The sequence below is a fragment of the Saccostrea cucullata genome, unplaced genomic scaffold, assembly GCF_032062105.1.
Source record: "Saccostrea cucullata isolate Sc308-1 unplaced genomic scaffold, CSIRO_AGI_Scuc_v1 ctg2744, whole genome shotgun sequence".
Taxonomy (NCBI): Eukaryota; Metazoa; Mollusca; class Bivalvia; order Ostreida; family Ostreidae; genus Saccostrea; species Saccostrea cuccullata.
The window spans coordinates 185,371-207,500 of record NW_026923407.1 but is presented as its reverse complement, the minus strand read 5'-3'; the positions used below and the strand labels follow the sequence as shown (position 1 = coordinate 207,500).

The window sequence follows — 22,130 nt, the reverse complement described above, 5'->3', positions numbered from 1 at the left end:
TCCTCAGGTAGTGTAGATTCAAGTTTCTTCAAATCATGACCCCCGGGGCAAGGGTGGGGCCAAAATGACCGACCCAATTTTTTCATAGTAATATATAGGATAAATCTTTAAAAATCATCTTCTCCAGAACCAATGAGCCAGGAAAGATGAAACTCATGTGGAATCATCCTCAGGTAGTGTAGATTCAAGTTTGTTCAAATCATGACCCCCGGGGCAAGGATGGGGCCAAAATGGCCGACCCAAGTTTTACATAGGAATATATAGGAAAAATCTTTAAAAATCTTCTTCTCCAGAACCACTGGGCCAGGAAAGATGAAACTCATGTGGAATCATCCTCAGGTATTGTAGATTCAAGTTTTTCAAATCATGACCCCCGGCCCTGGGGATAGGGTAGGGCCAAAATGGCCGACCCAAGTTTTACATAGGGATATATAGGGAAACCTTTTAAAATCTTCTTTTCAAGTACTTCAAAGCTTTGATTAGTGATACCCGGGGTATTTATATGGAATCATCCTCAGGTAGTGTAGATTCTAGTTTGTTCAAATGATGAACGCCTGGAAGGGGGGAGTAAATTCAAGCCCGATGTGCTCAGGTGAGCGCTGTGGCCCCTGGGCCTCTTGTTTTAATTTGCTCACAATGACATTGGAATGACCATGTCCATCTGTCTGTCTGCTTATCTTGTCTATTCCAGGAGTTTAATATACAATATGTCTTCATTTTAAATCAATATCTGGAAATTAATAACAGATTTTATCCATGAATAAACCAGGCCACTCATAAAGTTCATTAATAATGTGTTTATAATGATAATCCTGTTATTAAGAAAATCAGAACAGGATAATCTTAGCTTTTGTTCAACAGAAACTTGATCAGTATTGATACTTCTGTCTACTAGCATATTTCAGAAGAAGAAAAAGCTATATGATACAATTAGTTATAAGTTATTAAGGGGAATATTTTATGAAAACAAAATGGAACAATTAAACAAATAAATAAAGGATTCTTTTGTTGTGATTTGGACTAGCATGGTTTTGAACTTAATGTATGAGTAGTATTAGTCCTGTGTTGAAAACCCCTATTTCATTTTAAACAATTTAAAATTAAATTGATTTTTAAAAGCTTAATATACATGAAAAAACTAGTCTTTACTTTGAAAATTGTGTGATTTAAAACAAATTTTTACATTTTTTAATTGTCAAATACATGTAGGTCATGAATAATTTATATATGCTTTATATACATTGACCTGGTTTTGTTCTTCAACAAGTCTCAGACATTGTCTTTCTATAATTTCAGAGTGGAAGATGACAAAGGTCAGAGCACAAAGCGCTACAATCCCTCCGATTTATACAAACCGCGTCCTAACATTGCTCGTAGCAGAAGGCGAGGTTCCTCTCCAACTCAACAAAAAGCAGACGACAATGCCAATAAAACACCCTCAGCTGGTGATAGCAAAACCACTAAAGAGGACAAACCAGCAGTTCATGAGGAACCCCCAGAGGTTATAGAAATTGAATCTAGGTCACCCTCACCAGTCAGTTCAAGGTCAAGATCGAGGTCAACTTCACGTTCAAGAACTCACTCAAGGTCACGATCTCATTCGCATTCTCGGTCCAGATCTCGTCGAAAGAAAAGAAGGAAAGGAAGGTCGAGGTCAGGGTCAAGGTCATATTCTGAATCCAGGTCAAGGTCTCAGTCTAAATCCCGATCCAGGTCGTATTCCAGAACGAGGGACGGAGCCAGTCCCATTTCATCCTCATCCTTATCTCTGTCAAGGTCACCTTCCCCATCCAGACACAGTAGTAGATCCTCCTACTCCAGATCCAGAAGTAAAACTAGGTCAAGGTCAGCTTCCAGGTCATCCGAGTCTTCTGTGGACGAGTTTGGGAGACGGAAGAGGAAGGCTGGAAGAAGGCCGCTGGAAGAGATCGATTTTGGGGAGGCAGCTCGCATGGCCAAGAAAAGTTTGGTCGGAGTGGACTTTGGAGAGGCCGAGAGGAGAAGTAAACAGGAGAGGTAAAATTACATTTATAATAAAAATCTTATTATTAATTGATTTGTATAGCCTGCAGTCACTCTAGGTTTTAAATTGATTCAGTCTATACCGAAGAAAAGACACCAGTCATTTGAAGAGGAAGATTCTAAACCCTAAAAAAATAAAATTTGACTTTGAACTTTATGAATTGCGATTTTGACCCATGCACCTTGTATTTACAGAGGGGACCCCTCCAATACAACAAAAGCTACTGAATTTGCACCCTTCAAGTGAGTTCAAGGGTTTCAGTAGCCATTGCCATCTCAGAATTTGATGTTTATTTTGTTTTAGTTCACTTTTGGGATTTGAATAAACTTTTTCTGTGATCAAAAATTTCAAATTTGAACATCAACCTCTGATAAGTGGTAGGCATTAATCTAACAAAATCCTGTCAGTTTTACAGCAAATGTGTGTACAGTGTTTTGATGTCGTATTCATCAGATTTGTTGAGAGAGAAAAATTCTATGTTCTTGTAACAAACTTGATGCTAAGCCTTCACAAAAATACTAGTGAGATGTCTTCTACCCATGTTCTTAAGTTTAATGTATATACGGTGGAGTCTCATTTATCCGGACACTTTGGATCCTAGTCATTTTGTCCGGATATGTGAAGCGTCCGGATATCTGAATTACCATTTAAACAAGATACAAGATACGGTTGAAAGGTAAATAAAGTATCAATAAAAGTTGTGGTTATTTGGTGGATATTATTCTAAAAGCGGGGGAAACATTTGATACAAGAAATAATACCCAAAGTTAGCTAAAAAAAAGCTGTTTAAGTCAAAGGTTTTTACAATGCTTGCATCTAGCTCTCTGCTTTATCTGTCCAAATTTTCTCAAGCAGAGAGCTACAGTTCTGCAGCTACTTTTCTGTATGAATTTTTCTTTGCTCACATGAGCCACATGTTAAACCGAGCTTTTCTGATTAAAATTTGCCAGTTGTTTTTACAATTTTAAGTGTACAACACTTATAACCAGAGAACTGGTTTGAGTTTGGTTTGAAATCCACAAATCTCAAGGAACATTGAGTTTTTTGTTCATTTGTACATGTATTCTTTAGACCTTTGAAATATTTTAAATAAACAAACTGTTACTGTAAACCAACTTTATACTCGTGCGAGAAATTTTCATGAAGTTCACGAGAGTCTCATCATCGCGAATATTTCTTGCCGCGAACCAGTCTCTGTGCCTATTAACAACAGATCTAAAAAGGCTTAATTGCAAAAGTGAATCGTAGCGAATGAGTTTAACCCCGGAAAATTGCAAAATAAAGTCATCGCGAATAAAAGTTGGTTTCCAGTAATTTGAATGGTTCCATCCCCAGTCCCTAAAAGTGGCATGAGAGCCCTGTAAAAAATGGTATAACATGAGCTTCACATCTAAGCAGTTTCCAGATGATGGCATTTTTAGTGCCTTAACTCTCATGTTCTTATGATCTCCATTAAAGGATCATTCTTATTATTTTGAATCAACAAGTTTTAAGTTGGAAATTTCTTTCTTGACTCTTGGAAAATTATTATTTAAAGTACATGTATTTAGAAATACTTTTTATAAAGAAATAGCAATTTTATTAAACATTGATGTAGGAATAATTTAAAACGACAATTCTTACCAACATCAGCATTTTGTTTAATTGCTACAACTTTTAATACGAGATTTTTTTCTTTTCCTAGGACTGTTCCCCCATTTGGTGCCCCTCCGCCACCTGGTGCCATGCCCATAGTGGACCCCACCATGAAAAAGTATGTAATTATACTTAATGCTATTTCTCATCACAGTATATCAAATCTTTTCACACAGCTACATATACATATTGAGTGTTCAAATTCATTTATGAATTGACCGCATTCTGATTTTATAGAAGGATGGGAAAAAAGCGGGGATTCCCACCTACCAGAGGGGTCCCGAGGAGCAATGCACTGCGAGGAAACTGGTACCACCAATCCTGGCAGTTTGAAGAGGCCTCCATGGAGGAAGAGATGGTCATGCCCCCCTCCCCCTCCCGGCGTTACTACGCCCCAGACCGGTCACCCCTCCATTATGACGACCTGGATTCTCTCTCCCCAGATTCCATGGGAAGGCACTCTCCCAGCATAATGAGGCACCCTAGACGTGGGGTCTCCCCCTCACCCCCTCCTTACGGAATACCCCGAGGAATGAGAGGAATGTCAAGGTCACCCTCCCCTCCATATCTCCCCCGCAGACACTCCCAGTCAATGTCACCCCCTCCCTATGCTGGAAGACCTGGAACTTATTCCCAGTCTCCATCCCCACCCCCCTACATTGGAAGACCGATGAGACACTCCAGATCCCCCTCACCCCCTTATGGTGGACCCCCATCCCCTCCTTATGGTGGACGTCCAATGAGACATTCACAGTCTCCATCTCCATCACCACCCTACTTAGGCAGAAGACAGAGGTCACCTTCCCTACCATATACAAGAAGACCCCCCTCCCCCTATGATGGGTCCCTCCCATCTCCTCCAGTTCGAGGACCGAGAGGTCACAGACCCCCCTCCCCTCCTTCACCCTCCTACAGGGCACTGTCTCCAGAGGGGAGGGTACGAACCAGAAGTCAAAGGTCACAGTCACCCACTTATTCCTCTTCACACAGGGGCAGACCCTCACCTTCACCCCCATTAGATGAGGAGGCCCCCTCACCCCCTGAATACTCTCCCCCTCCACTGTCCCCCACAGGGTCAGGCTACAGGTCCCCATCCCCACCCCCATTATCTCGACTCCCTAGATCTCCCTCACCCCCACACCGTCCCGTGACCAGGGCCTACCACTCTCCTTCAAATTCCCCCTCCCCTCCCCCCCTGCGACCTGTCACCCCTCCCTCTCGACCTTTGACTCGAGGTCAGAGGGCAGTATCCCCTCCCATGTTCAGTCCTAAGACCCGGAAACAGAGACCCCCCTCTCCCCCTCCTGCAGCTATGTCCTCCAGGTCACTTCGAGCCAAACACAATGCCCCTCAGAGGTATTCCCCTCCCCCATTGCAGAGGATGAGGCCCCGCCCACAATCCCCACCCCCAGCTAAAAGAGGGAAGCGGTGATCAGCTGTACAATTCACAATTCCCACCATTGTTCAGAAGGGAGAAACAAAAAAGGATTTGTGCAGATTAATTGAATTGACTTTTGCAATAAGATCTATGCTGTATAGAGAAATGATTAATCAACATGTGTTCTTTAAATTAATGTTTACATTCAGTTATTAAGGAAAAAGAAGATCCAAACTGTACAGACTGATTAAATGAAATGTATCAACAATGTTGTTAATTGTACATAGTGTATTTATAAATCTGTAAATTGCTATAAATTAAAATAATGAGGAAAACTGCTCTATGTTTCTTTATCATTGATTCTGATGAATGAGTTGTGTATCTTATATGTACGAGGGACGTTCAATAAATAATGTCATTAGCTTGGTGACATACAACATAGTAGTCATATGACATAAAGCTTGACTTTCTCTCATTTTTGAATCTTTTTTTTTTGGGGGGGGGGGGGGTGTACATGTGTATGTTTTTACCCTTGTCATCTAAATATTCAACATTTTTTTAATTGCCTTGTGATTTATAGATTGGTTTATAATTATCTTCAAAAAGTCAAAGTACTAAATTATTTTATTGGCATTTTGATTTATTTCCAAAAAGGATTAAATACTAGTACTAGATATGCGCCATCCTCTGGTACACTGAACAAGCGCGGCTTGAAAGGTACCTCAAATTGTTTTAAAGTAGCAATTCTTCATTGACAAAATCATGAAAAAAAAATGTAATGGCGATGAATGTATTATCTGTTGTAAATGGAAACATTGACTTGTTTGTCAGTAACCTATCTCAGTTAAAAAAAATATTGTAATCGGAACATTCTCCAGTTTGGTAGCATAAACATTGGTAAGCTTAATTGTTGAAATAACAGGGGAACTCGTATTGTGCGACTCAAAACAATTTTTTTCGTATTAATAATAAAGCCAATATTATTAAGTGAAAATCCCAGTTACACTGATGGAAATGAAGTTTTCGTGCAGAATTGATTATGAGAGATTAAGTGTCAAATGAACCATACAATTTTATAAAAACAAGTATTTTTAAAAAATAAAACTTAATGTTATATGTATTCCTCAAGGTGTAGACTTTTTGTACAAATTCAATATCTGGAAGTGATAAATTTGATTCAAAAGAATCTAAAAGGTACATGTAAAGTATCTGTATAATTTTAGTAAACCCCCCTACATGCCCTACAAACTCCTGCTTAATAATGCACACTTCTGATAAAATATTTTTAAACAATGAGAACGTACTTCACATACTAAGGGGATTGTAATCTTTCATTAAAGAATGGGCCAATATAGTGTGTGTTTGCAGCTCATGTTTTCTATGCTTTTAATTAATAAATTACTTCAAATTAAAATAGGAACACATTTATAAAAGAATCGAGAAAAATCCTTTTATTGAAACTTTAAAAGATGACATTTCTCTAATTCAATTTCGAATCACTGTAAAATCTCCAGCAGCTGAAACATAACACTGAGTTTATAATTGTTCTGGCGATGTAGCAATTGTCTCCTCAACTTTTCCTTCCTCCTCCTCTCTATTTCCTCCCTTCGTTCTCTGTCTCTCTCTTGCTTCTCTATCATTGCAAGCTCCCTTTTATCTGTAAAAAAATCAAATGTTGAACATAAACTAATTATTTATTTATTATTTATACATTCTTTAATTATTTATGAATAAGTAAAAGGTTTCCATAAACCCATAATATGGTGGCGAATTCCAGATACTTTCACGTTGTTCTTACGTTTCAAATCAACTTCATCCTCATCCTCATTTCTCTGGAGTCTTGTTTTCAGAAACGATACGTTATGCCACATTGGCTCTCCTCCACCAGTTACTGGAATATCAAAGGCAACCCCTCCCCCGCTCACTTTGGCTTTGATTCCATTCTTCTTCAATATCTTTTGCAGCCTCTTTTGCTGTTTTTTGGTGCGAAAAGGAGTTGGAAAGGGTGCAACTTTACTATGGAAGCAACCCATTGAGTTTATTCTGACTTTGTTGTTAGATCACGCAATTCTGAATGTGTTGCTATAGAACGCACAGTTTATTATGACGTCATAGTGATTGTTACGTCATACATATTGTTACGTTAAACACAACATAAACATAATTCAATGAAATAAAGAAAAAAGAAGAAATTATATGCATCGAAATTAGAACAGTTCTAATTTGAAATGCGCCGTTTTCATTTTCTTAATTATCTGAAACATTACAGTAATGAGTTTATTTTATCCTTATACTTATATTTATTAAAAAAAATAATCTATATCTTGCAATTATAAATCCTATATATCAATTTGAAATTAGAAAAAAATACGCAGGTTCACTGGTTTAAACGTCTATAGATATGGGTTAGGTATATGCTAAATCCCAATAAACTCAAAGGGCGAATACGAAAGAGTGAAAAGCACTCTCCCGTGAGTTTACTGAAGAGACTATTTTTAGAATATTGTTGGTCATATGACTAATACTGTCAATTTTCATGGAGAAAATCATTCTATATCTCATTCTTTTAGCTTGGTTTGATAAGAAATTATTATTTTATATAAGATCAATCATGAATGTTATTTCCTTCCAAACAGTCGCCCGCACGGCGCAGTGGTTAGGGCATCTGCTCTAAAGTCGCGAACCAAGGAGTTGATATTAACGTCGCGGGTTCGAATCCCACCGTGGGTCGTGGAGACCGGTCCTTCAGATGAGACTGTATAAATTGCATCTTCGCTAGCCAATGGTTTCTGATACGCTACTCTCCTCATAAACCCTTGGGTTTATGAGGAGAGTAGCGTATCAGAAACCCTTGGCTAGGGAAGATGTATAAATTGAGGTCCAGTGTCTCACTAAGTGCTGGCACGAAAAAGGTCCCTCACTGCTCAATGGCCCAAGTGTGTAGTATTAGACAAAATGTGTAGCTCTTCAATGGGAAGTGGTGGCGTCTCCATATGAGTGAAAAATCCACGAGCGGGACGTTAAAAACACACAATCGATCAATCCTTCCAAGCAAAAAAAAGAACAAAATATTCTGTTAAAGAAGTAATAAAAAAATCATTTTATTAAAACATCAATAGAAAGACGAAATATTCTTCATTCAATTCCGAATCACTGTAAAATCTCCAGCAGCTGAAACATAACACTGAGTTTATAATTGGTCTGGCGATGTAGCGATTGTCTCCTCAACTTTTCCTTCCTCCTCCTCTCTATTTCCTCCCTTCCTTCTCTGGCTCTCTCTTGCCTCCCTATTATTGCAAGCTCCCTTTTATCTGCAAAAAAAAAATCAGATGTTGAACATAAACTAAGTATTTATTTATTATTTATACATTCTTTAATTATTTATGAATAATTAAGTAGCTTTCCATAAACCCTTAATGTGGTGGCGAATTCCAAATACTTTCACGTTGTTCTTACGTTTCAAATCAACTTCATCCTCATCCTCATTTCTCTGGAGTCTTGTTTTCAGAAACGATACGTTATGCCACATTGGCTCTCCTCCACCAGTTACTGGAATATCAAAGGCAACCCCTCCCCCGCTCACTTTGGCTTTGATTCCATTCTTCTTCAGAATCTTTCGCAGTCTCTTTTGCTGTTTTTTGGTGCGAAAAGGAGTTGGAAAGGGCGCAACTTTACTGTGGAAGCAACCCATTATGGTTATTTTGACTTTGCAAGATCACGCAATTCTGAATATGTTGCTATATAACGCACAGTTTATTATGACGTCATGACTTATGACTTAATTGTTACGTTATTTACTGTTATGTCAAATATGCAAGTTCACTAAAATTGGGCTCTTTTTAGAGCAGACAATATTTTGTTAAATTATTTTCAATTACAGTGTATATATCAATAAACATACATGTAATTAGTATCAAAAATGTTTTTATTTTCATGCATATACGATTTCTGTGTGTTCATATAATATAATATTATATTTGAGTTAGAATGACACACTTGTCAATGAAACGTTTCCTATTTACTACGGAATTGTTTTTGTGATATTCGTTTCATATAACTATTGGAGGTATAATTGGGAATAATGCTTAATTTGTGACAGAAAAATAATGTGTATCAACAGTCTTCATCTTAGACTCCATTGATGATTTTACAATCAGACAGAAAAGAATTATCACATATTAAACATAAGGGGGGGGGTCTCGAAAGTAAAGAAAAAGAAGATGGCCCAAGAAATGATTGATATTTGGGACATAAATACACGTGTTTCATAATCACCCAATTTTGTCGACAGAGATAATTTGATATACTGGTTTTTTTATTACGTTATAGTTATATATAATGTAATAATGAAATCGTTGCGGTTTCATCAAGTTCTTTGGGAAGACACTGTGTATGTAGATCTAATCATTTCGTTTCTTTTCTATCTGATCAAATCAGCCAATTAACTACCTGAAATAAGGTTAAAGAACTCGCCTTGTGTAGTTATTTATATCTTTATAGGTAACAATTGGTACTTGTTACATTTAAACACTGGTAGATATATTGTACATGTACATGTATACATATATTTACGGAAATGACACACTTGTCTTGTTGAAAGAACAAGGGAGAAAAGGGCCTCACAATTGCCTTCATGCAAAATTAAATAGTTTGAAATTAAGTATTATGACATAATGTTTTAATCGTAATAAGACACTTACTGAATCAGAACTATTCTTGTTGGTTAAAAAAGTATTCACTGATGTGTACACTGGTGCATGTATGACAGAGAGAAGGGGGGGGGGGGGCACGGGTTGGGAAAGTTATAGGGGTGCCCCTAAACAAGTATGCCTTTTCCAGAGTAAACTACAATTATACATTATAAAACTTAGCTCAAGTATGGATGCTTTCCTTCAAAAACTTTCAACTTTTCCCCAGAAATTTTAACTTGCCCATCTCCCCCTACAAACTTGCTTTCTTCGGACCTGTGAAGATTTGTAAACTTTATTTTGGGGAGAGGAGATTATTATACTTTTGATTGTTTTATTAGAAATGGGTATTGAAACACCCAATGGCGAATACAGGAATCTTTCTTGTTGGTGAAAAAGGTATGTACTGGCGCTATGCACTGGTACATGTACATGTAAGAGAGAGAGGGGGAGAGGGAGAGAGAGAGAGAGAACATGAAAATAAAACTACCAATGTAGGGAAATAATTCTGATCATACAGAAAAGATTTCAGTATAACCCGGCCCTTTATCGTTAGATCCTATTGTTTTAATTGTCAAACTGACACATCTAACTGATGTGAAGATAACGTGGGTGTATTTTAAATCTGTTATTTTTGTACAGGAAACATTAGATTGGTATGTATATATTGATAATTACAATAATAGGCCGAGTTTCATTACGGAATTAACAGTTTTTCTTTGGAATCTGAAAGTTTTTAAAAAAGAAACAAATAGATCACTGAAATATATTTATTAATCGACTCGATACTGCGTAATCAATGGTGGATATTCATAGTAAATGTATTTTATTTTGTAATCAACGTTTGATATAGTATTATTTTATATTTCATCAATTGTTTTCTTGAGAACAGAAAGAACGGAATAGGAATGGCTGATATTGTCCAAGGAAATTTATCCCCTTACTTTCTGGGAATTTTACTTACTTATTATATACCAGGGGTATATAAAGAGCTTTTACATCTGAATATAGTCCAAAGTGATTTAACTTTAGACAGAATATGTTCAAACTTCAAGGTAAAAAAAGAAATTATTTTTTAAAGGGAAATTGAAGAAGTCGTCAAAAAATATTCTAATTTTTGCTGTGTAAGTTAGTAAACCATGGGATTTTTAATAATTATTTTATTTTTTTTTTAAAGTGTTTTCAGTGCTAACTGTGTTCCTGGTTTTAAGTGGTGCTCTTTCAATGAAATGTTCTTCAAAATCCGGAAATCGTTTTTCCGCTTCGGTGCTGTGGGACCAGAGAGAAAATTATGAAATTGACACCACCTGTCCATGTGTTGCCATGACAACGACCCTTCCTCAGTGCCACATTCACCACCTCGTCACTAAAATCAATCACGTGACATCAACATTACAAAAGAGATATAGGTCGTTTGTAAGTACACTGTAATTCTTACCTGTTATAAAGTTAAATAGAATTAAACCCTGATATAAAAATGTCAAATGAAGATTATCATTATTTGGGAAATCTTTTAAAATTTTCTTGTAATACATGTGTATTCAATGCTCATATTTTCCCGAGTGTTCGATGATGTGACTGTTAACTGGTTCTCTCTTTCCTTAGCAACTATCCATCGCATCTCCACAACCACCGCCTTGCACTGACTTGAGACACCACCACCACGCTAATGCACCACATAACTCAGACCTGGTAAGTCAGAAAAACCACTACAAAATTATTCAAACTTAAGTTATCATTGATGTGATTTCTGCATTATACGGTACTTGAATGAATTAATTCAAAATTCTCATTATTTTTTTTCAGTCTGTTCTTTTGATTGAATCCTATAAAACGCTATCTCTAGTCACGTTGAATGTAGCCGTCGTTCAAAGACACAACAACTCCAGAATACAGGATCTCCCTACGTCGGAGCTCGGCGGAGTGTTGTGCTACATGAAGCGGCTTCTGTTTGCTAATGACGTCACTTCCGCCGTGACCGGACACAGCGTCACCGTAGAACCTATGGATATCAGTCAGATCGTCCCATTTACTTGTCAAACCCTGAAAGATAGCATCCATCTTCTAAAACAAGTGAAAACAAACATTCTTGAAACATTTTACAGTCGTCTTAACTAAATCCCAACTGCCTCATATCGTAGTGCTCATTGAATTGTTTGACAGAGTTCGTATTTGTAAAGTCTTCATCACAGATCTAAGCCTTCTTCATGCATGAAAATTGAAATGACTTACAGAAATGTAATTTAACTCTGCATTAATGCCAGTGAAATATTTACATGTACTTACTGAAGTACTTATTTATTTTATTTATTACTAGTATTTATTTATTTGTTTATTTATATTTGTTATCAATTATTTATTTATGTACTGTATTTATTAATTGATACATATTTGTATATTATTTTGCATGCATCACAACGAAACGATTCATATTTAAACTTCCATTCTCCTAGACATAATTAGAACAGTAGAAATATGTTCTGATTGCAAATGCCTGTTGTGTTGATTTAATTATGAAATAAAATATATGTTAAAAAAAGATATTTGTATAGTTGTCGTACCTCATTCAGGTTGATATCAGATACTTAATCCCTTTTTGAAAAAACGGGAGAGAGGGAAAGAAGTACTTCTTGTATTAATGATGCCCTGAAAAACATATGGACAGTAATTTTAAAGCGGTGCATTTATTTTTGACACAAGTCTCTTGAAAAATTTGGCGTTATAAAAAAATTACATTATTTTTTACATCCCAAATTGTTCTAAGTCGGATTAAAGTGATCTAAAAGCATGTGGTTTTTGATAATGAAAAATGTATGATACGCAAGTTTTATTTCTTCTTCGCCAAATGATTTTTGATCTGAAAGACCTCATTTTTTATTTTGAGAAGAGTAAACCCCGTAAGTAATGGTGAATTGTTCACAATACGAGGGCTGTTCAATAAATAATGTCCTCGGTGCTCAGAAAGAAGCAAACGACGCTTTTCAAAGATTTAGTCTTCATGATTTTACTTATTAATCTCTTTTAATTCAAACACATGTCTGTAACATTTTTTATCCAATTTCTGATTGTTTTTAGAACTCATTTTTGGGTATGACCCTTAGTATACTGAAAAATGGCAGATCCAATGATTTTCTGGACTTGTTTTTTCGTTCTGAAAGGTTTTTTTTTCAAGTTTGGAAATAGAAAGTTAGAAACAAGTCAAAAGGTCAAAGATCTGGCGAATATTGTTAATGTAAAAAACATTAACTTTCTGTTTATCTCGAAAACCCCTTTACTCTTAAGGGCGTGCGGGTTTGGACGCTGTCATGAAGAAATTCAATGTAGTGGATTCCTGATTCTGGGTCCTTGCTCAAATAAACCTTTCGATCCTTTTGTAAAAAATTGCTTTCTAGACTCAACCAGATATTAAACTGTCTCCCCGAATACGAAATTGAACAACAATACCACTCATATTTAAGAAAATTGCATATAAATCTGTCTTTGTGCTCTTGCATACTTTTGCTTTTGTCAGACCTTCGCAGTTTTTATCAAGTACATCTTATGGTAAATTTTGTTTTGATGATTTTAAGCAATAGATTCATGTTCCAATATCTGTTCAAATATAAAAGAAACGTGGATAACTACAATTACTGATATTTTAAAATAATTGTAAAGACTTTCGTACACGCTGTCGTTTTCACTAATTTTCAAAATATAGGGTGACCTTTGAGTACCAAGCTTTTTTACTGTCAAACTTTTCTTAAAAACAGTGTAAATTACTCCCGATATGATGTCTATAAATTTGCTATGTGTCTTAAAGTCAATCATACATCATCAAATATTATTTGTTGAAATTTGGCAAACAGTACATAAGTTGTTATAATTTTTGTTGGCAAGGAGGGTACCCATTTTTGATGCCCATTATATAATTTTTTATCATTGAAATCCAACTGCTCATTTGTCTAAAAAACAGGCATCGGTTGCTGTAAATGACACATATTTCAGTGAATATTTCTTTGGAATTTTTAACAAATTTTACAGCAGCTTTAATGTAGCCTTTATTTTCACTCTAGTTTACTGGTTCTTTACTGTTCATTTATAATGAAGTGTCTCGAATAGCCCTTGTTTCCCAGCTTCTCACGATGAAACTATGTGATGAAAAGTGATCACATAAACTGTTATAAATTCAGGAAAGATTCAATAATGAGAGAAATTCAAGTGTAATGTCATATGATATCTGTATTGTATGTCATACAATTCAGGACATTATTTATTGAACAGCCCTCGTACATACATTGGTTGACTTCATTTGGCCAAAAAAAAAAACATTAAATATATACGATACTGTTAAAAAAGCACATATCTGACGTATTTGAAAAAAAGTTTCATGTGCAATAATGATATCATAGTGTCGTATATCAAGTTTCACTGAATCAGACGATGTCAGACTTATTTTTCTTATGGATAATCAACTGATTCGATCCCGTTGCTGTCAAAATTCATGTTCTCTATAGGAACAGGACTATTGCTCTCGGCTTCGCCTCGGGAAATAGTGATGACCTCGGGAACTGAAGTCTTGCTTACTCCCTCAAAGATGTACATGTATCATAAGTGTATCTTGATAAAGAACCGGTTGTTCAATCATTGCCTTATAACGTCTTACGACTCTTTTGCTATAAACCCTATAAAGTTCTTTTTGAGTTTATATAGGCCTAATATACAAGTATTAATTTATATGACTTATAGATCGATGGACTAACTGTATTTTGATTTTTTCTGGTACCTGATCTCGACTTTAGAGGTTTTGAAACTAAATATATAACAATAGACAGACGATTTTTCAACCATTTCTACTTAATCGAAACCGAGCGCACAAAAATTAAGAATTCTTTATCACTCAAAAGCCTTTCCCTCTTCCTTACTTTACTCCTTCTTGGGAGGAGGTTGAATGTTTTTCAGGATTTTTCCTACAAAGTCAAATTAAAAAAAGAAAAGGAAAACATAAATTGTAGGGAGGGGGTTTCAAGGTCATTTATTATGTTCATTTATTACCTCAAAAAATTTCATGGGATCCGAATCGCCAATCCACCCTAGAATCCACGCAGGGTTCCCTGTAATTCAATGTGCGATAACACGGATGGAGTAAAATCCCCTATTAAGAGGTCCTCTTAATAGGGGATGCTTACTCCTCCAATGCATCCAATCCTTTATCAGGAATTTCCAGAGGGGTTCCAGTTTAAGCCCTCTTCACAGATTTCTATTGTTTTTTTTTTAGATTGATATCTATACCTTTTTCATTAAAAACTCAATTTAAATATCTCGATCATATGCTTGTATACAAAGGTTAATTCGAAATATATACATATATGTATGAAGAACTGTCATATAGAGTAAATTAATAAAATCATATAACGATTCAAAAATCTTACAGATAATTCACAGGATCTGCATGAGGATATGGAAAATTTTAAGTAGTTGGAAAACATTTTTTATAATATGGATGAATATCTCATTTTCACCAAAATCTCTTTATCTTTTATATTTCTTGTAGAATGCAATTTATCAAGGTTTAACTTGAAATCTAAATTAATCTTGTCGATTGTTTTACATTGACCTCTTTCCTTACAATCTGTTAATACATTCACAATTAGTGTGATACATTTTTTTCTGGGTTAATAAATTGATATCTGTTATATTTCCTCATTCCGTTCTGAGTTTTTAAATAGCCAGGTGAAGAATTTTCAAGGTTGATATCCGATTTCAAAGTATCCGTACTTTAAACTCATCGCGTTTTTATGGCATAGATCTAATATTATAAAGGGTTAAAATGTGAAACAAAGAGCGCGACTTCTGGTAAACACTCTAAAAATTATCAAAACATTTTATCTTAGCATTTTTTTTCAATGTAGACCTTGAATGGAATTCCTGTCTTAATTGTGTACCAATCAATAAACTTATAAACAATACATTAATTAATGAATACGCATAATTGTGTTCAATGATAATTAAAAAATTACCACAGTAAATGAACCATTCAGGTGCTAGGACAAATTATACATCCGATTATAAATCGAGATTATGTCCAATATTTTTGGTAAATTTTAGTTTCGACGAAAGTACCTGGGTTACGAGAATTTTGAAAATAAAGGGAAACACGTCCTAAGCATCTGTATAAAAATGTCCCGCTTTAGAAGAATTATTTTAAAGGGGGTCCTGTTCCTCAAAACATTAGCAAGCTGAATCTTTATATTAACTTTATTTGCTAAAAATTGAGAAAATGAAACTTTTAGGTAAAGATAGTAATTAAAAACAGTGCGTTCATTTTGAAAAAAAGAAGATATTTTCACTAGATTACTTTCTTTTGCTAAAAAAATATGTTTTGTCATTCTTGAGAAATTTTTCGAATTTTCTTGTTTTACTTTTAACAATTTTCTTTCATTTTATAGCCTCTTTTCTGGTACTTTCCTGCCTTCTCTTGATTACGACACAAGTCTCCCGTGCAGTGATATGCACAACCAATTTGGGATTGGAGTACCGTGTTGAACAAACCTCCAGAAGTCAGCTGACCTACTACATTAACGCGTGCTGCCCGTGCCGGTCTCAGCCAATCAGATATCAGCTTCCACTCTGTGGTCTGTTAGATCTTGTCACCAAGATCAACGTCATCATAACACAGGCGGAAAATAAACTCAATGCATTTGTAAGTCTGAACCATTTAATACTTTCCTTTCTAGGAACAATAAAAATTTTCCTATCCAAAATACTTTATAACTGTATTTATTGGTATGTTTGAACTTATATCTGTAGGCATCTTCCATATTTGGAGGAGACGAATCTTGCTCCCAAGTGAACCATCATGTAGCGGTCACGTTTGAGAATGTGGTAAGTATAATTATATTTAAATGTATATAGCATTGTACGTAGACTTTGTTTAGATATACCTAGAATACTTTAGTATAGTTAGCAAGTATACACGTGCAGAACCACGTACGCATCTTTACCAATAATTAAGCGTCTACCAGAAATAAGAATTATGTTATGGTCATACTGTTCAATTTAAATTCGTTAACTAGCTCGTAGAGACGCTTAGAGTAATAATAGACTCTTTTTCATTATAGTCGCTTAAGGCTCATCAATACTCTAATAAGAGAGATAACTCTTAATTACAAAAATTTCTATTATTCCCTTATAAATTTGTCAAGTTGAAGTGTCTTTTTTGTCCAAAAAAAGTTGCCCCGCAAGCTAGGCTAAAATTGTTTGTATTTTCTTTAACAAATACATTTCTTTTGGAAAATCATAAAAGTTACAGAAATATTTTATATGAGTGAGCAGCGCGTTTATGAACCTTAATACGAGTTATATTTTATAAATTCTACAGTCAGATGCTCTTCTCAACTCCTATCAACAACTGACAGGACTTGCCCTCAAATTCCACATCATTCAACACCACAACAATTCACGGATTGGCGTCATTTCCGGTATAGCAGACGACATAGGTGACGCGCTGTGTCATCTTCAGTCCCTGCTGGGAGACACGGAGATGTCGGAGTCAGTCTACAGACGGAGGCAGGAGATCACAGATATGGACATCAGTCAGATGGTCCCCTACACGTGTCGGACCCTCAGTCAGAATGTCGCCAGCCTCAGCAACATGAAAGAAGATTTGCGGACTACACTTTTGGCAAAGTTGAACGATTTCGCATAGTTTGTGTTAAAATTGTGTTGGTGCTCACATATAAAGAATATTCGTGTTAAGAGAGGAACGATTTCGGATGGGTAAAAATGTCGTATTTGAAAATGTAACATGATGTGTAACCATATTCCAAGTAAATTATTCATAGGAAATCACAATTTGGGGAAAAACAATACATTTCACTTTCCTATTTCACAAAAACCCCGATCTTTCAAAAGAATTATAACATCTCTTCTGAAAGATCAATGAAAATTTCACTTTTAAGGTCAGACGAAACGTTCCTCAAAAATATAATTTTTCCTAAGAATTTGTCATTGAAGTTTGGGTACTTGAACAAGTTTCCTCACAAAAAATTAGGGTACCTTACCAGGCATTTGGCCAAGATACCATGGGGTCATATTTCTTATATAACCCTTACGGGTAATCTTCTAAATGGCCTTTAACACAATTTTTGGTGTACTTATATTTAAAAACATTTTAAAAACAGTGTAGAGATCAGAAGAGAATGACAAATATGAGAAAATTTTGATATAACTTTTCTATACATGTTTCATCCTATAATTATATACTTACAACATTTAAAATTCTGATGTTTTAATTTAATTGCCCACTTGAAAAGAAACAAATCATACATTTGCATTCAGCAAAACCAGAGTCTATTCAATACGAAATCCCGAAAATGAGGATCGCCCGTGATTGTTGCTTCTTATCATACCCTTTCCTGTAAGAGTACGCACGAAGATGACGTCACCTTTGGACATGCACGTTGACAACAGCATTCCCCGTGACAACATTATAATCACAGTACGCATATGTACTGCCTTCAACTTTTTTGTTGATGTACAGCTCACTTGTGTACGCATAACTGCACTGCACACGAGTCACCCATGTGAATGAATACAGGCCACTTATTAGTCAGCCCCCGGGCTGACTAGTTACGTTAGGATGAAACTGCAAGTGCGCTTGCGTTAATCGGAATTCTGGGAAAAAGATTTGCACAAATCTCCAACCAGAAGGCGTGCTTTTCACGCACACTGACCTCGATCTATTTATAGACTGCATTGTTCTTTGTCGTTCTCGATGAAAATTAATGACATAGACTGTTCAGCTTCTAGATGGGATATTTGTCATTTTTTAAATGATACTATGAAAATATTTCATTGCTTCTAATAGACGATAAGTACATTTATTCCCACAATAGCCATTGCAAACCGAAGATTTAAATTGTGTATTCCTCTGGATGCCTGATGCAAGACTCCCTCGATCTTGCATAAGACATGTACGGGCGGAATTCACACAACAAACCACTTGCCACAAACAGTACAAAGGTCCCAAAATAGTGAAAAAAAGAACGATCAATTTCTTTTCACTCTAATGATGGAAGTTATGAAAACATCACAAGACCACTGTAAGACAGTAAATTCTTATAATTTATATGATGATAGACATGTAAGTGCCGCTTGAGCACGTGAACCGCGGCCACGTGTGAGAAATTGACCACAGTGGAGATTTATAGACAGGGTCAACATCCCCCCTTCCAATGAAAGGGGAGAGAGGGGGGGGGGGGCAGATGGATTCCAGTATTTTAATCGATAGTTTTGCTATGATGGTAAACATCATCAAAGACATTTTATGTACATACGTACTGCATGTATTTATATTTTGAATTTCCATTTTTAATTGTTTTCCGTGGCGTTCATTACTTTTTTGGAAGCAATTCTTTTCTTTCCTAATAACACTAAAGCGGATGCTCAAACTTAGAAATTGAATTAAATATACATGCAGTATGCCCCCCCCCCCCTCCCCTCCACATCATGCATTGCCTCGAAATGCACAACTGAAAACTGTTATTTAATAATACATGTATTTTAAAACAATATAACACAAAGTCAAACTTCTTTTATTCATCATAATCTAGCTATATTATTTTTTATAGAATTTAACGTGATCTTAGTTGCCATAGTGGCTAGCTTTTGTTCATTTACCGGTATGAGATGAACTTTCTCTGATATCTGCGCCGAAGAGAATTTATTTGAAATCATTGTAATGATCACGATGCAGACTAGCTAAATTTTATTCTATGCTTTATTATTTATTATGTACAGCATTATGTTACAAATAAGAAAACGATTACAAGAATTTAACTTTTCTTACAATGGCATTTATTACATTGAAGGAACACAACATGATGGATAGATCAAATCATAAACCTTTACAAAACAAGGAAGAAACTTTCTGTATTCCAGTGGCTGACGCTCAGCTTTTTTAAAAAAGCTAACCTTGTTGTGTCTTTTAGGTGGGTGGGGCTATGGCATTCATATTTCACAGGTGTATTCCATGAGAAGAGACCTTTTAGTGAATACCACCAAATTTGACATTGGAGTTTGAACAATCTTTACAGCCACGTAGCATCGTTTTTGAAAAGGGGGAGGGGCAGCCAGAAAAAAAGAGGAAAAATTGCCCAAAGTCGAAAATCCTATTTCGGGGGGGGCGCAAGTTTTTTCAATGCCTACTTCCTTCATTTAGTACTAATTATTTTGACCTATACAAGAGTACATTTTTCCCCTTGATTTACACATAGGACTTTACAGTTTAACTCCCACTTCTAAAAACATTTATGTTGACCATAACTTTCAAACAGATAAAATTAGGGTTTTCAGATTTCACAGGTGTATTCATTGGTACATGTCACCTTCCTTTGGATATCAAAAATTCTTATCTTTTGACCTTGATCTTTGGAATTTGATTTGCATCTGAAAAAAATAGCTAACATACGGGGGCATCTGTGTTTCACAAACACATCTTGGTTTTTATTTAATTCTCTGCCTATAAGTTCAGCTGTGAACAAGTTCTTGAAAAGCTTTTCTCATGTTGATTGTTGGTTTGAATTACGGAATTTCAAATAGAAGGAGCGTAGATTAAATCGACTTTGATGCATAAATTTATAACTTGTAGTCTTGCTGAAAGATTCTAAATTGCTTCTCCTCCTTCAGTTTAATATTGGTTAATAATATTAATTCATGTCCAGAGTAAAATTTATTAATAAAAACGTTTTTTTTTCAGCTACATTATAGAAAATTTTAAATTGAATTAAACTTTCAAAAGCACTTTACGACAAAATGTTACTCCCAGGGAAGCCATGAAGTATTTAATCATATTGTGCTTTACAAGCGTCATTTTACAGCACTTCCTATTGTATACTTTTGACTCTAACAACAAGACTGTTTACTTGTTATTGTGTATACAAATAGGGATTTTAATTTTACAATTTCCCCAATTTAAAAGGCGTAATAAATATTGTCTGTTGCTTTTCTTGTATGAAGAAAAAAAATCAATTATGATGGATGGGGGAACATACATGTGTATTGGATTGTGAAAACGGTCTACACAAAGCTCCGTTAATTGGTATTGGAAACTGGCGAGAAAAATCGAATGCTTTTGAGCAACTGCCATTTACACTATCGAAATTTTTAAGTATACTGGATATATACAGTTGTACAGTGCTAAAAATCTTTTTAAAGGCAGTTCAATGTTCAATGTTTTGAGTTGTTTACATGTGATACCAAAAGCATCCTTGAATACCAGTATTTATGGAACATTAACACTGTAATTGGTAGATGTCGTGAGTTTACCCTAAATTATATGACTTAGTATAACGATGGAGAAGAAACCTTATAAACAATGCCTTCAAAGAGTCGGTGGATTTCGTCAGCAGAAACGAAAGGCTGTATTCGCCGTATCCCCTGCTGGTGACAACAAGGCTTGGATCTGTACCCGAGCGCCATCTTTAGAACTGATAGACCACCAAGGCAACACCCACAGGGTGATCAAGCTACCATTCGTCACCGCCGTGTTTGGCGGGGTTTTGAATTCTAAACCCATTTTCGCAGGACTTTCAGAGCTTGTTCAAGTCGAAGAGAACAATGAAATGACGATACTGGCCAAATTTACCGATTGTGACATTGAGCGAGCCCATGTGAGTTGTGGTAACATTTTTGTTGTCCTAAAAGTCTGCGGTGGCCCCATCCCGGGATGGCGAGAACTTCTGAAGTTGTCCTCGGAGGGAATAGTTTTGCACTGTTTGAATGTTAACACTGAAGGCGATATGCTTCTTCAAAAACCACATCTGATTTCCTCCTTCAGTGACGGGTCACTCTGTGTTGTAGACAGAGGAATATTGAAAATAATGGACCATGAAGGTAGCAGGATTCTAAAAGAATCGCCATTTCCTAGAGCAGACGACATCTGGAACATTTCATGTGACAGTTATAACAATATAATTCTGAGTTGTGGATTACAGGGTCTCGTGAAAATAATTAACATAGACGGAGAAACTTTACAGGTGTATAATATCAAGGAGATGGTGAATGACGGAATCATTTCGGTCTGGGGTGCCGTAGCAGACGACCAAAACAGAATGTGGATTGTGACGTTTTCTGGTGACGTCTTTGTGGCAAACTACATTGACGAATGAAAGGGAATTTTCAATTTAGATGATATATTAAATTATGCAGTCTATATGTTTTTTTCTGAATAATTAAAGCATTTGTGAACTTTTTTGCTACTGTGAACTATTTCATTTTGCAGCTGATTTAGTTGGTGCAGGAAACCGGCGATAAATAAAATGATTTTTCTGGGATTTCTTGTCTTGATAATACTCTACAGCTCTATAAACTACATGATTATACTGACACAATGCATGCATTATCCTGATTCCATATATACGATACACGT

At 35.8% G+C, this 22,130-nt stretch overlaps 4 protein-coding genes across 4 annotated transcripts in view; 3 read left to right on the top strand and 1 right to left on the bottom strand.

Moving 5' to 3' along the window:
• LOC134263930 (serine/arginine repetitive matrix protein 1-like) overlaps positions 1 to 5,312 on the top strand; it is a gene marked incomplete at its 5' end in the record, with an annotated part of 11,040 nt that extends 5,728 nt beyond the window's left edge. The window contains 4 exons of the mRNA XM_062746284.1: positions 1,297 to 2,016; positions 2,218 to 2,265; positions 3,708 to 3,776; positions 3,896 to 5,312. Of these exons, the coding sequence (XP_062602268.1) occupies positions 1,297 to 2,016; positions 2,218 to 2,265; positions 3,708 to 3,776; positions 3,896 to 5,090 (2,032 nt within the window). The remainder of the gene's footprint in view (positions 1 to 1,296; positions 2,017 to 2,217; positions 2,266 to 3,707; positions 3,777 to 3,895) is intronic.
• A 1,220-nt stretch (positions 5,313 to 6,532) lies between these two features.
• LOC134263929 (uncharacterized) lies at positions 6,533 to 7,112 on the bottom strand. The gene is made up of 2 exons (XM_062746283.1): positions 6,835 to 7,112; positions 6,533 to 6,693 (listed from the first exon to the last, which is right to left on the bottom strand). The coding sequence occupies exons 1-2, from the start codon at positions 7,067 to 7,069 to the stop codon at positions 6,533 to 6,535; spliced, it is 396 nt and encodes a 131-aa protein (XP_062602267.1). The 5' UTR covers positions 7,070 to 7,112.
• Positions 7,113 to 10,086: 2,974 nt separating this feature from the next.
• LOC134263928 (uncharacterized) lies at positions 10,087 to 11,846 on the top strand. The gene is made up of 4 exons (XM_062746282.1): positions 10,087 to 10,123; positions 10,902 to 11,140; positions 11,330 to 11,416; positions 11,531 to 11,846. The coding sequence occupies exons 1-4, from the start codon at positions 10,087 to 10,089 to the stop codon at positions 11,840 to 11,842; spliced, it is 675 nt and encodes a 224-aa protein (XP_062602266.1). The 3' UTR covers positions 11,843 to 11,846.
• A 4,076-nt stretch (positions 11,847 to 15,922) lies between these two features.
• Positions 15,923 to 17,924, top strand: LOC134263927 (uncharacterized). The gene is made up of 4 exons (XM_062746281.1): positions 15,923 to 15,993; positions 16,150 to 16,403; positions 16,511 to 16,585; positions 17,082 to 17,924. Exons 1-4 carry the CDS (start codon positions 15,981 to 15,983, stop codon positions 17,406 to 17,408), a joined length of 669 nt encoding a protein of 222 aa, XP_062602265.1. The 5' UTR covers positions 15,923 to 15,980; the 3' UTR covers positions 17,409 to 17,924.
• Positions 17,925 to 22,130: the final 4,206 nt, after the last annotated feature.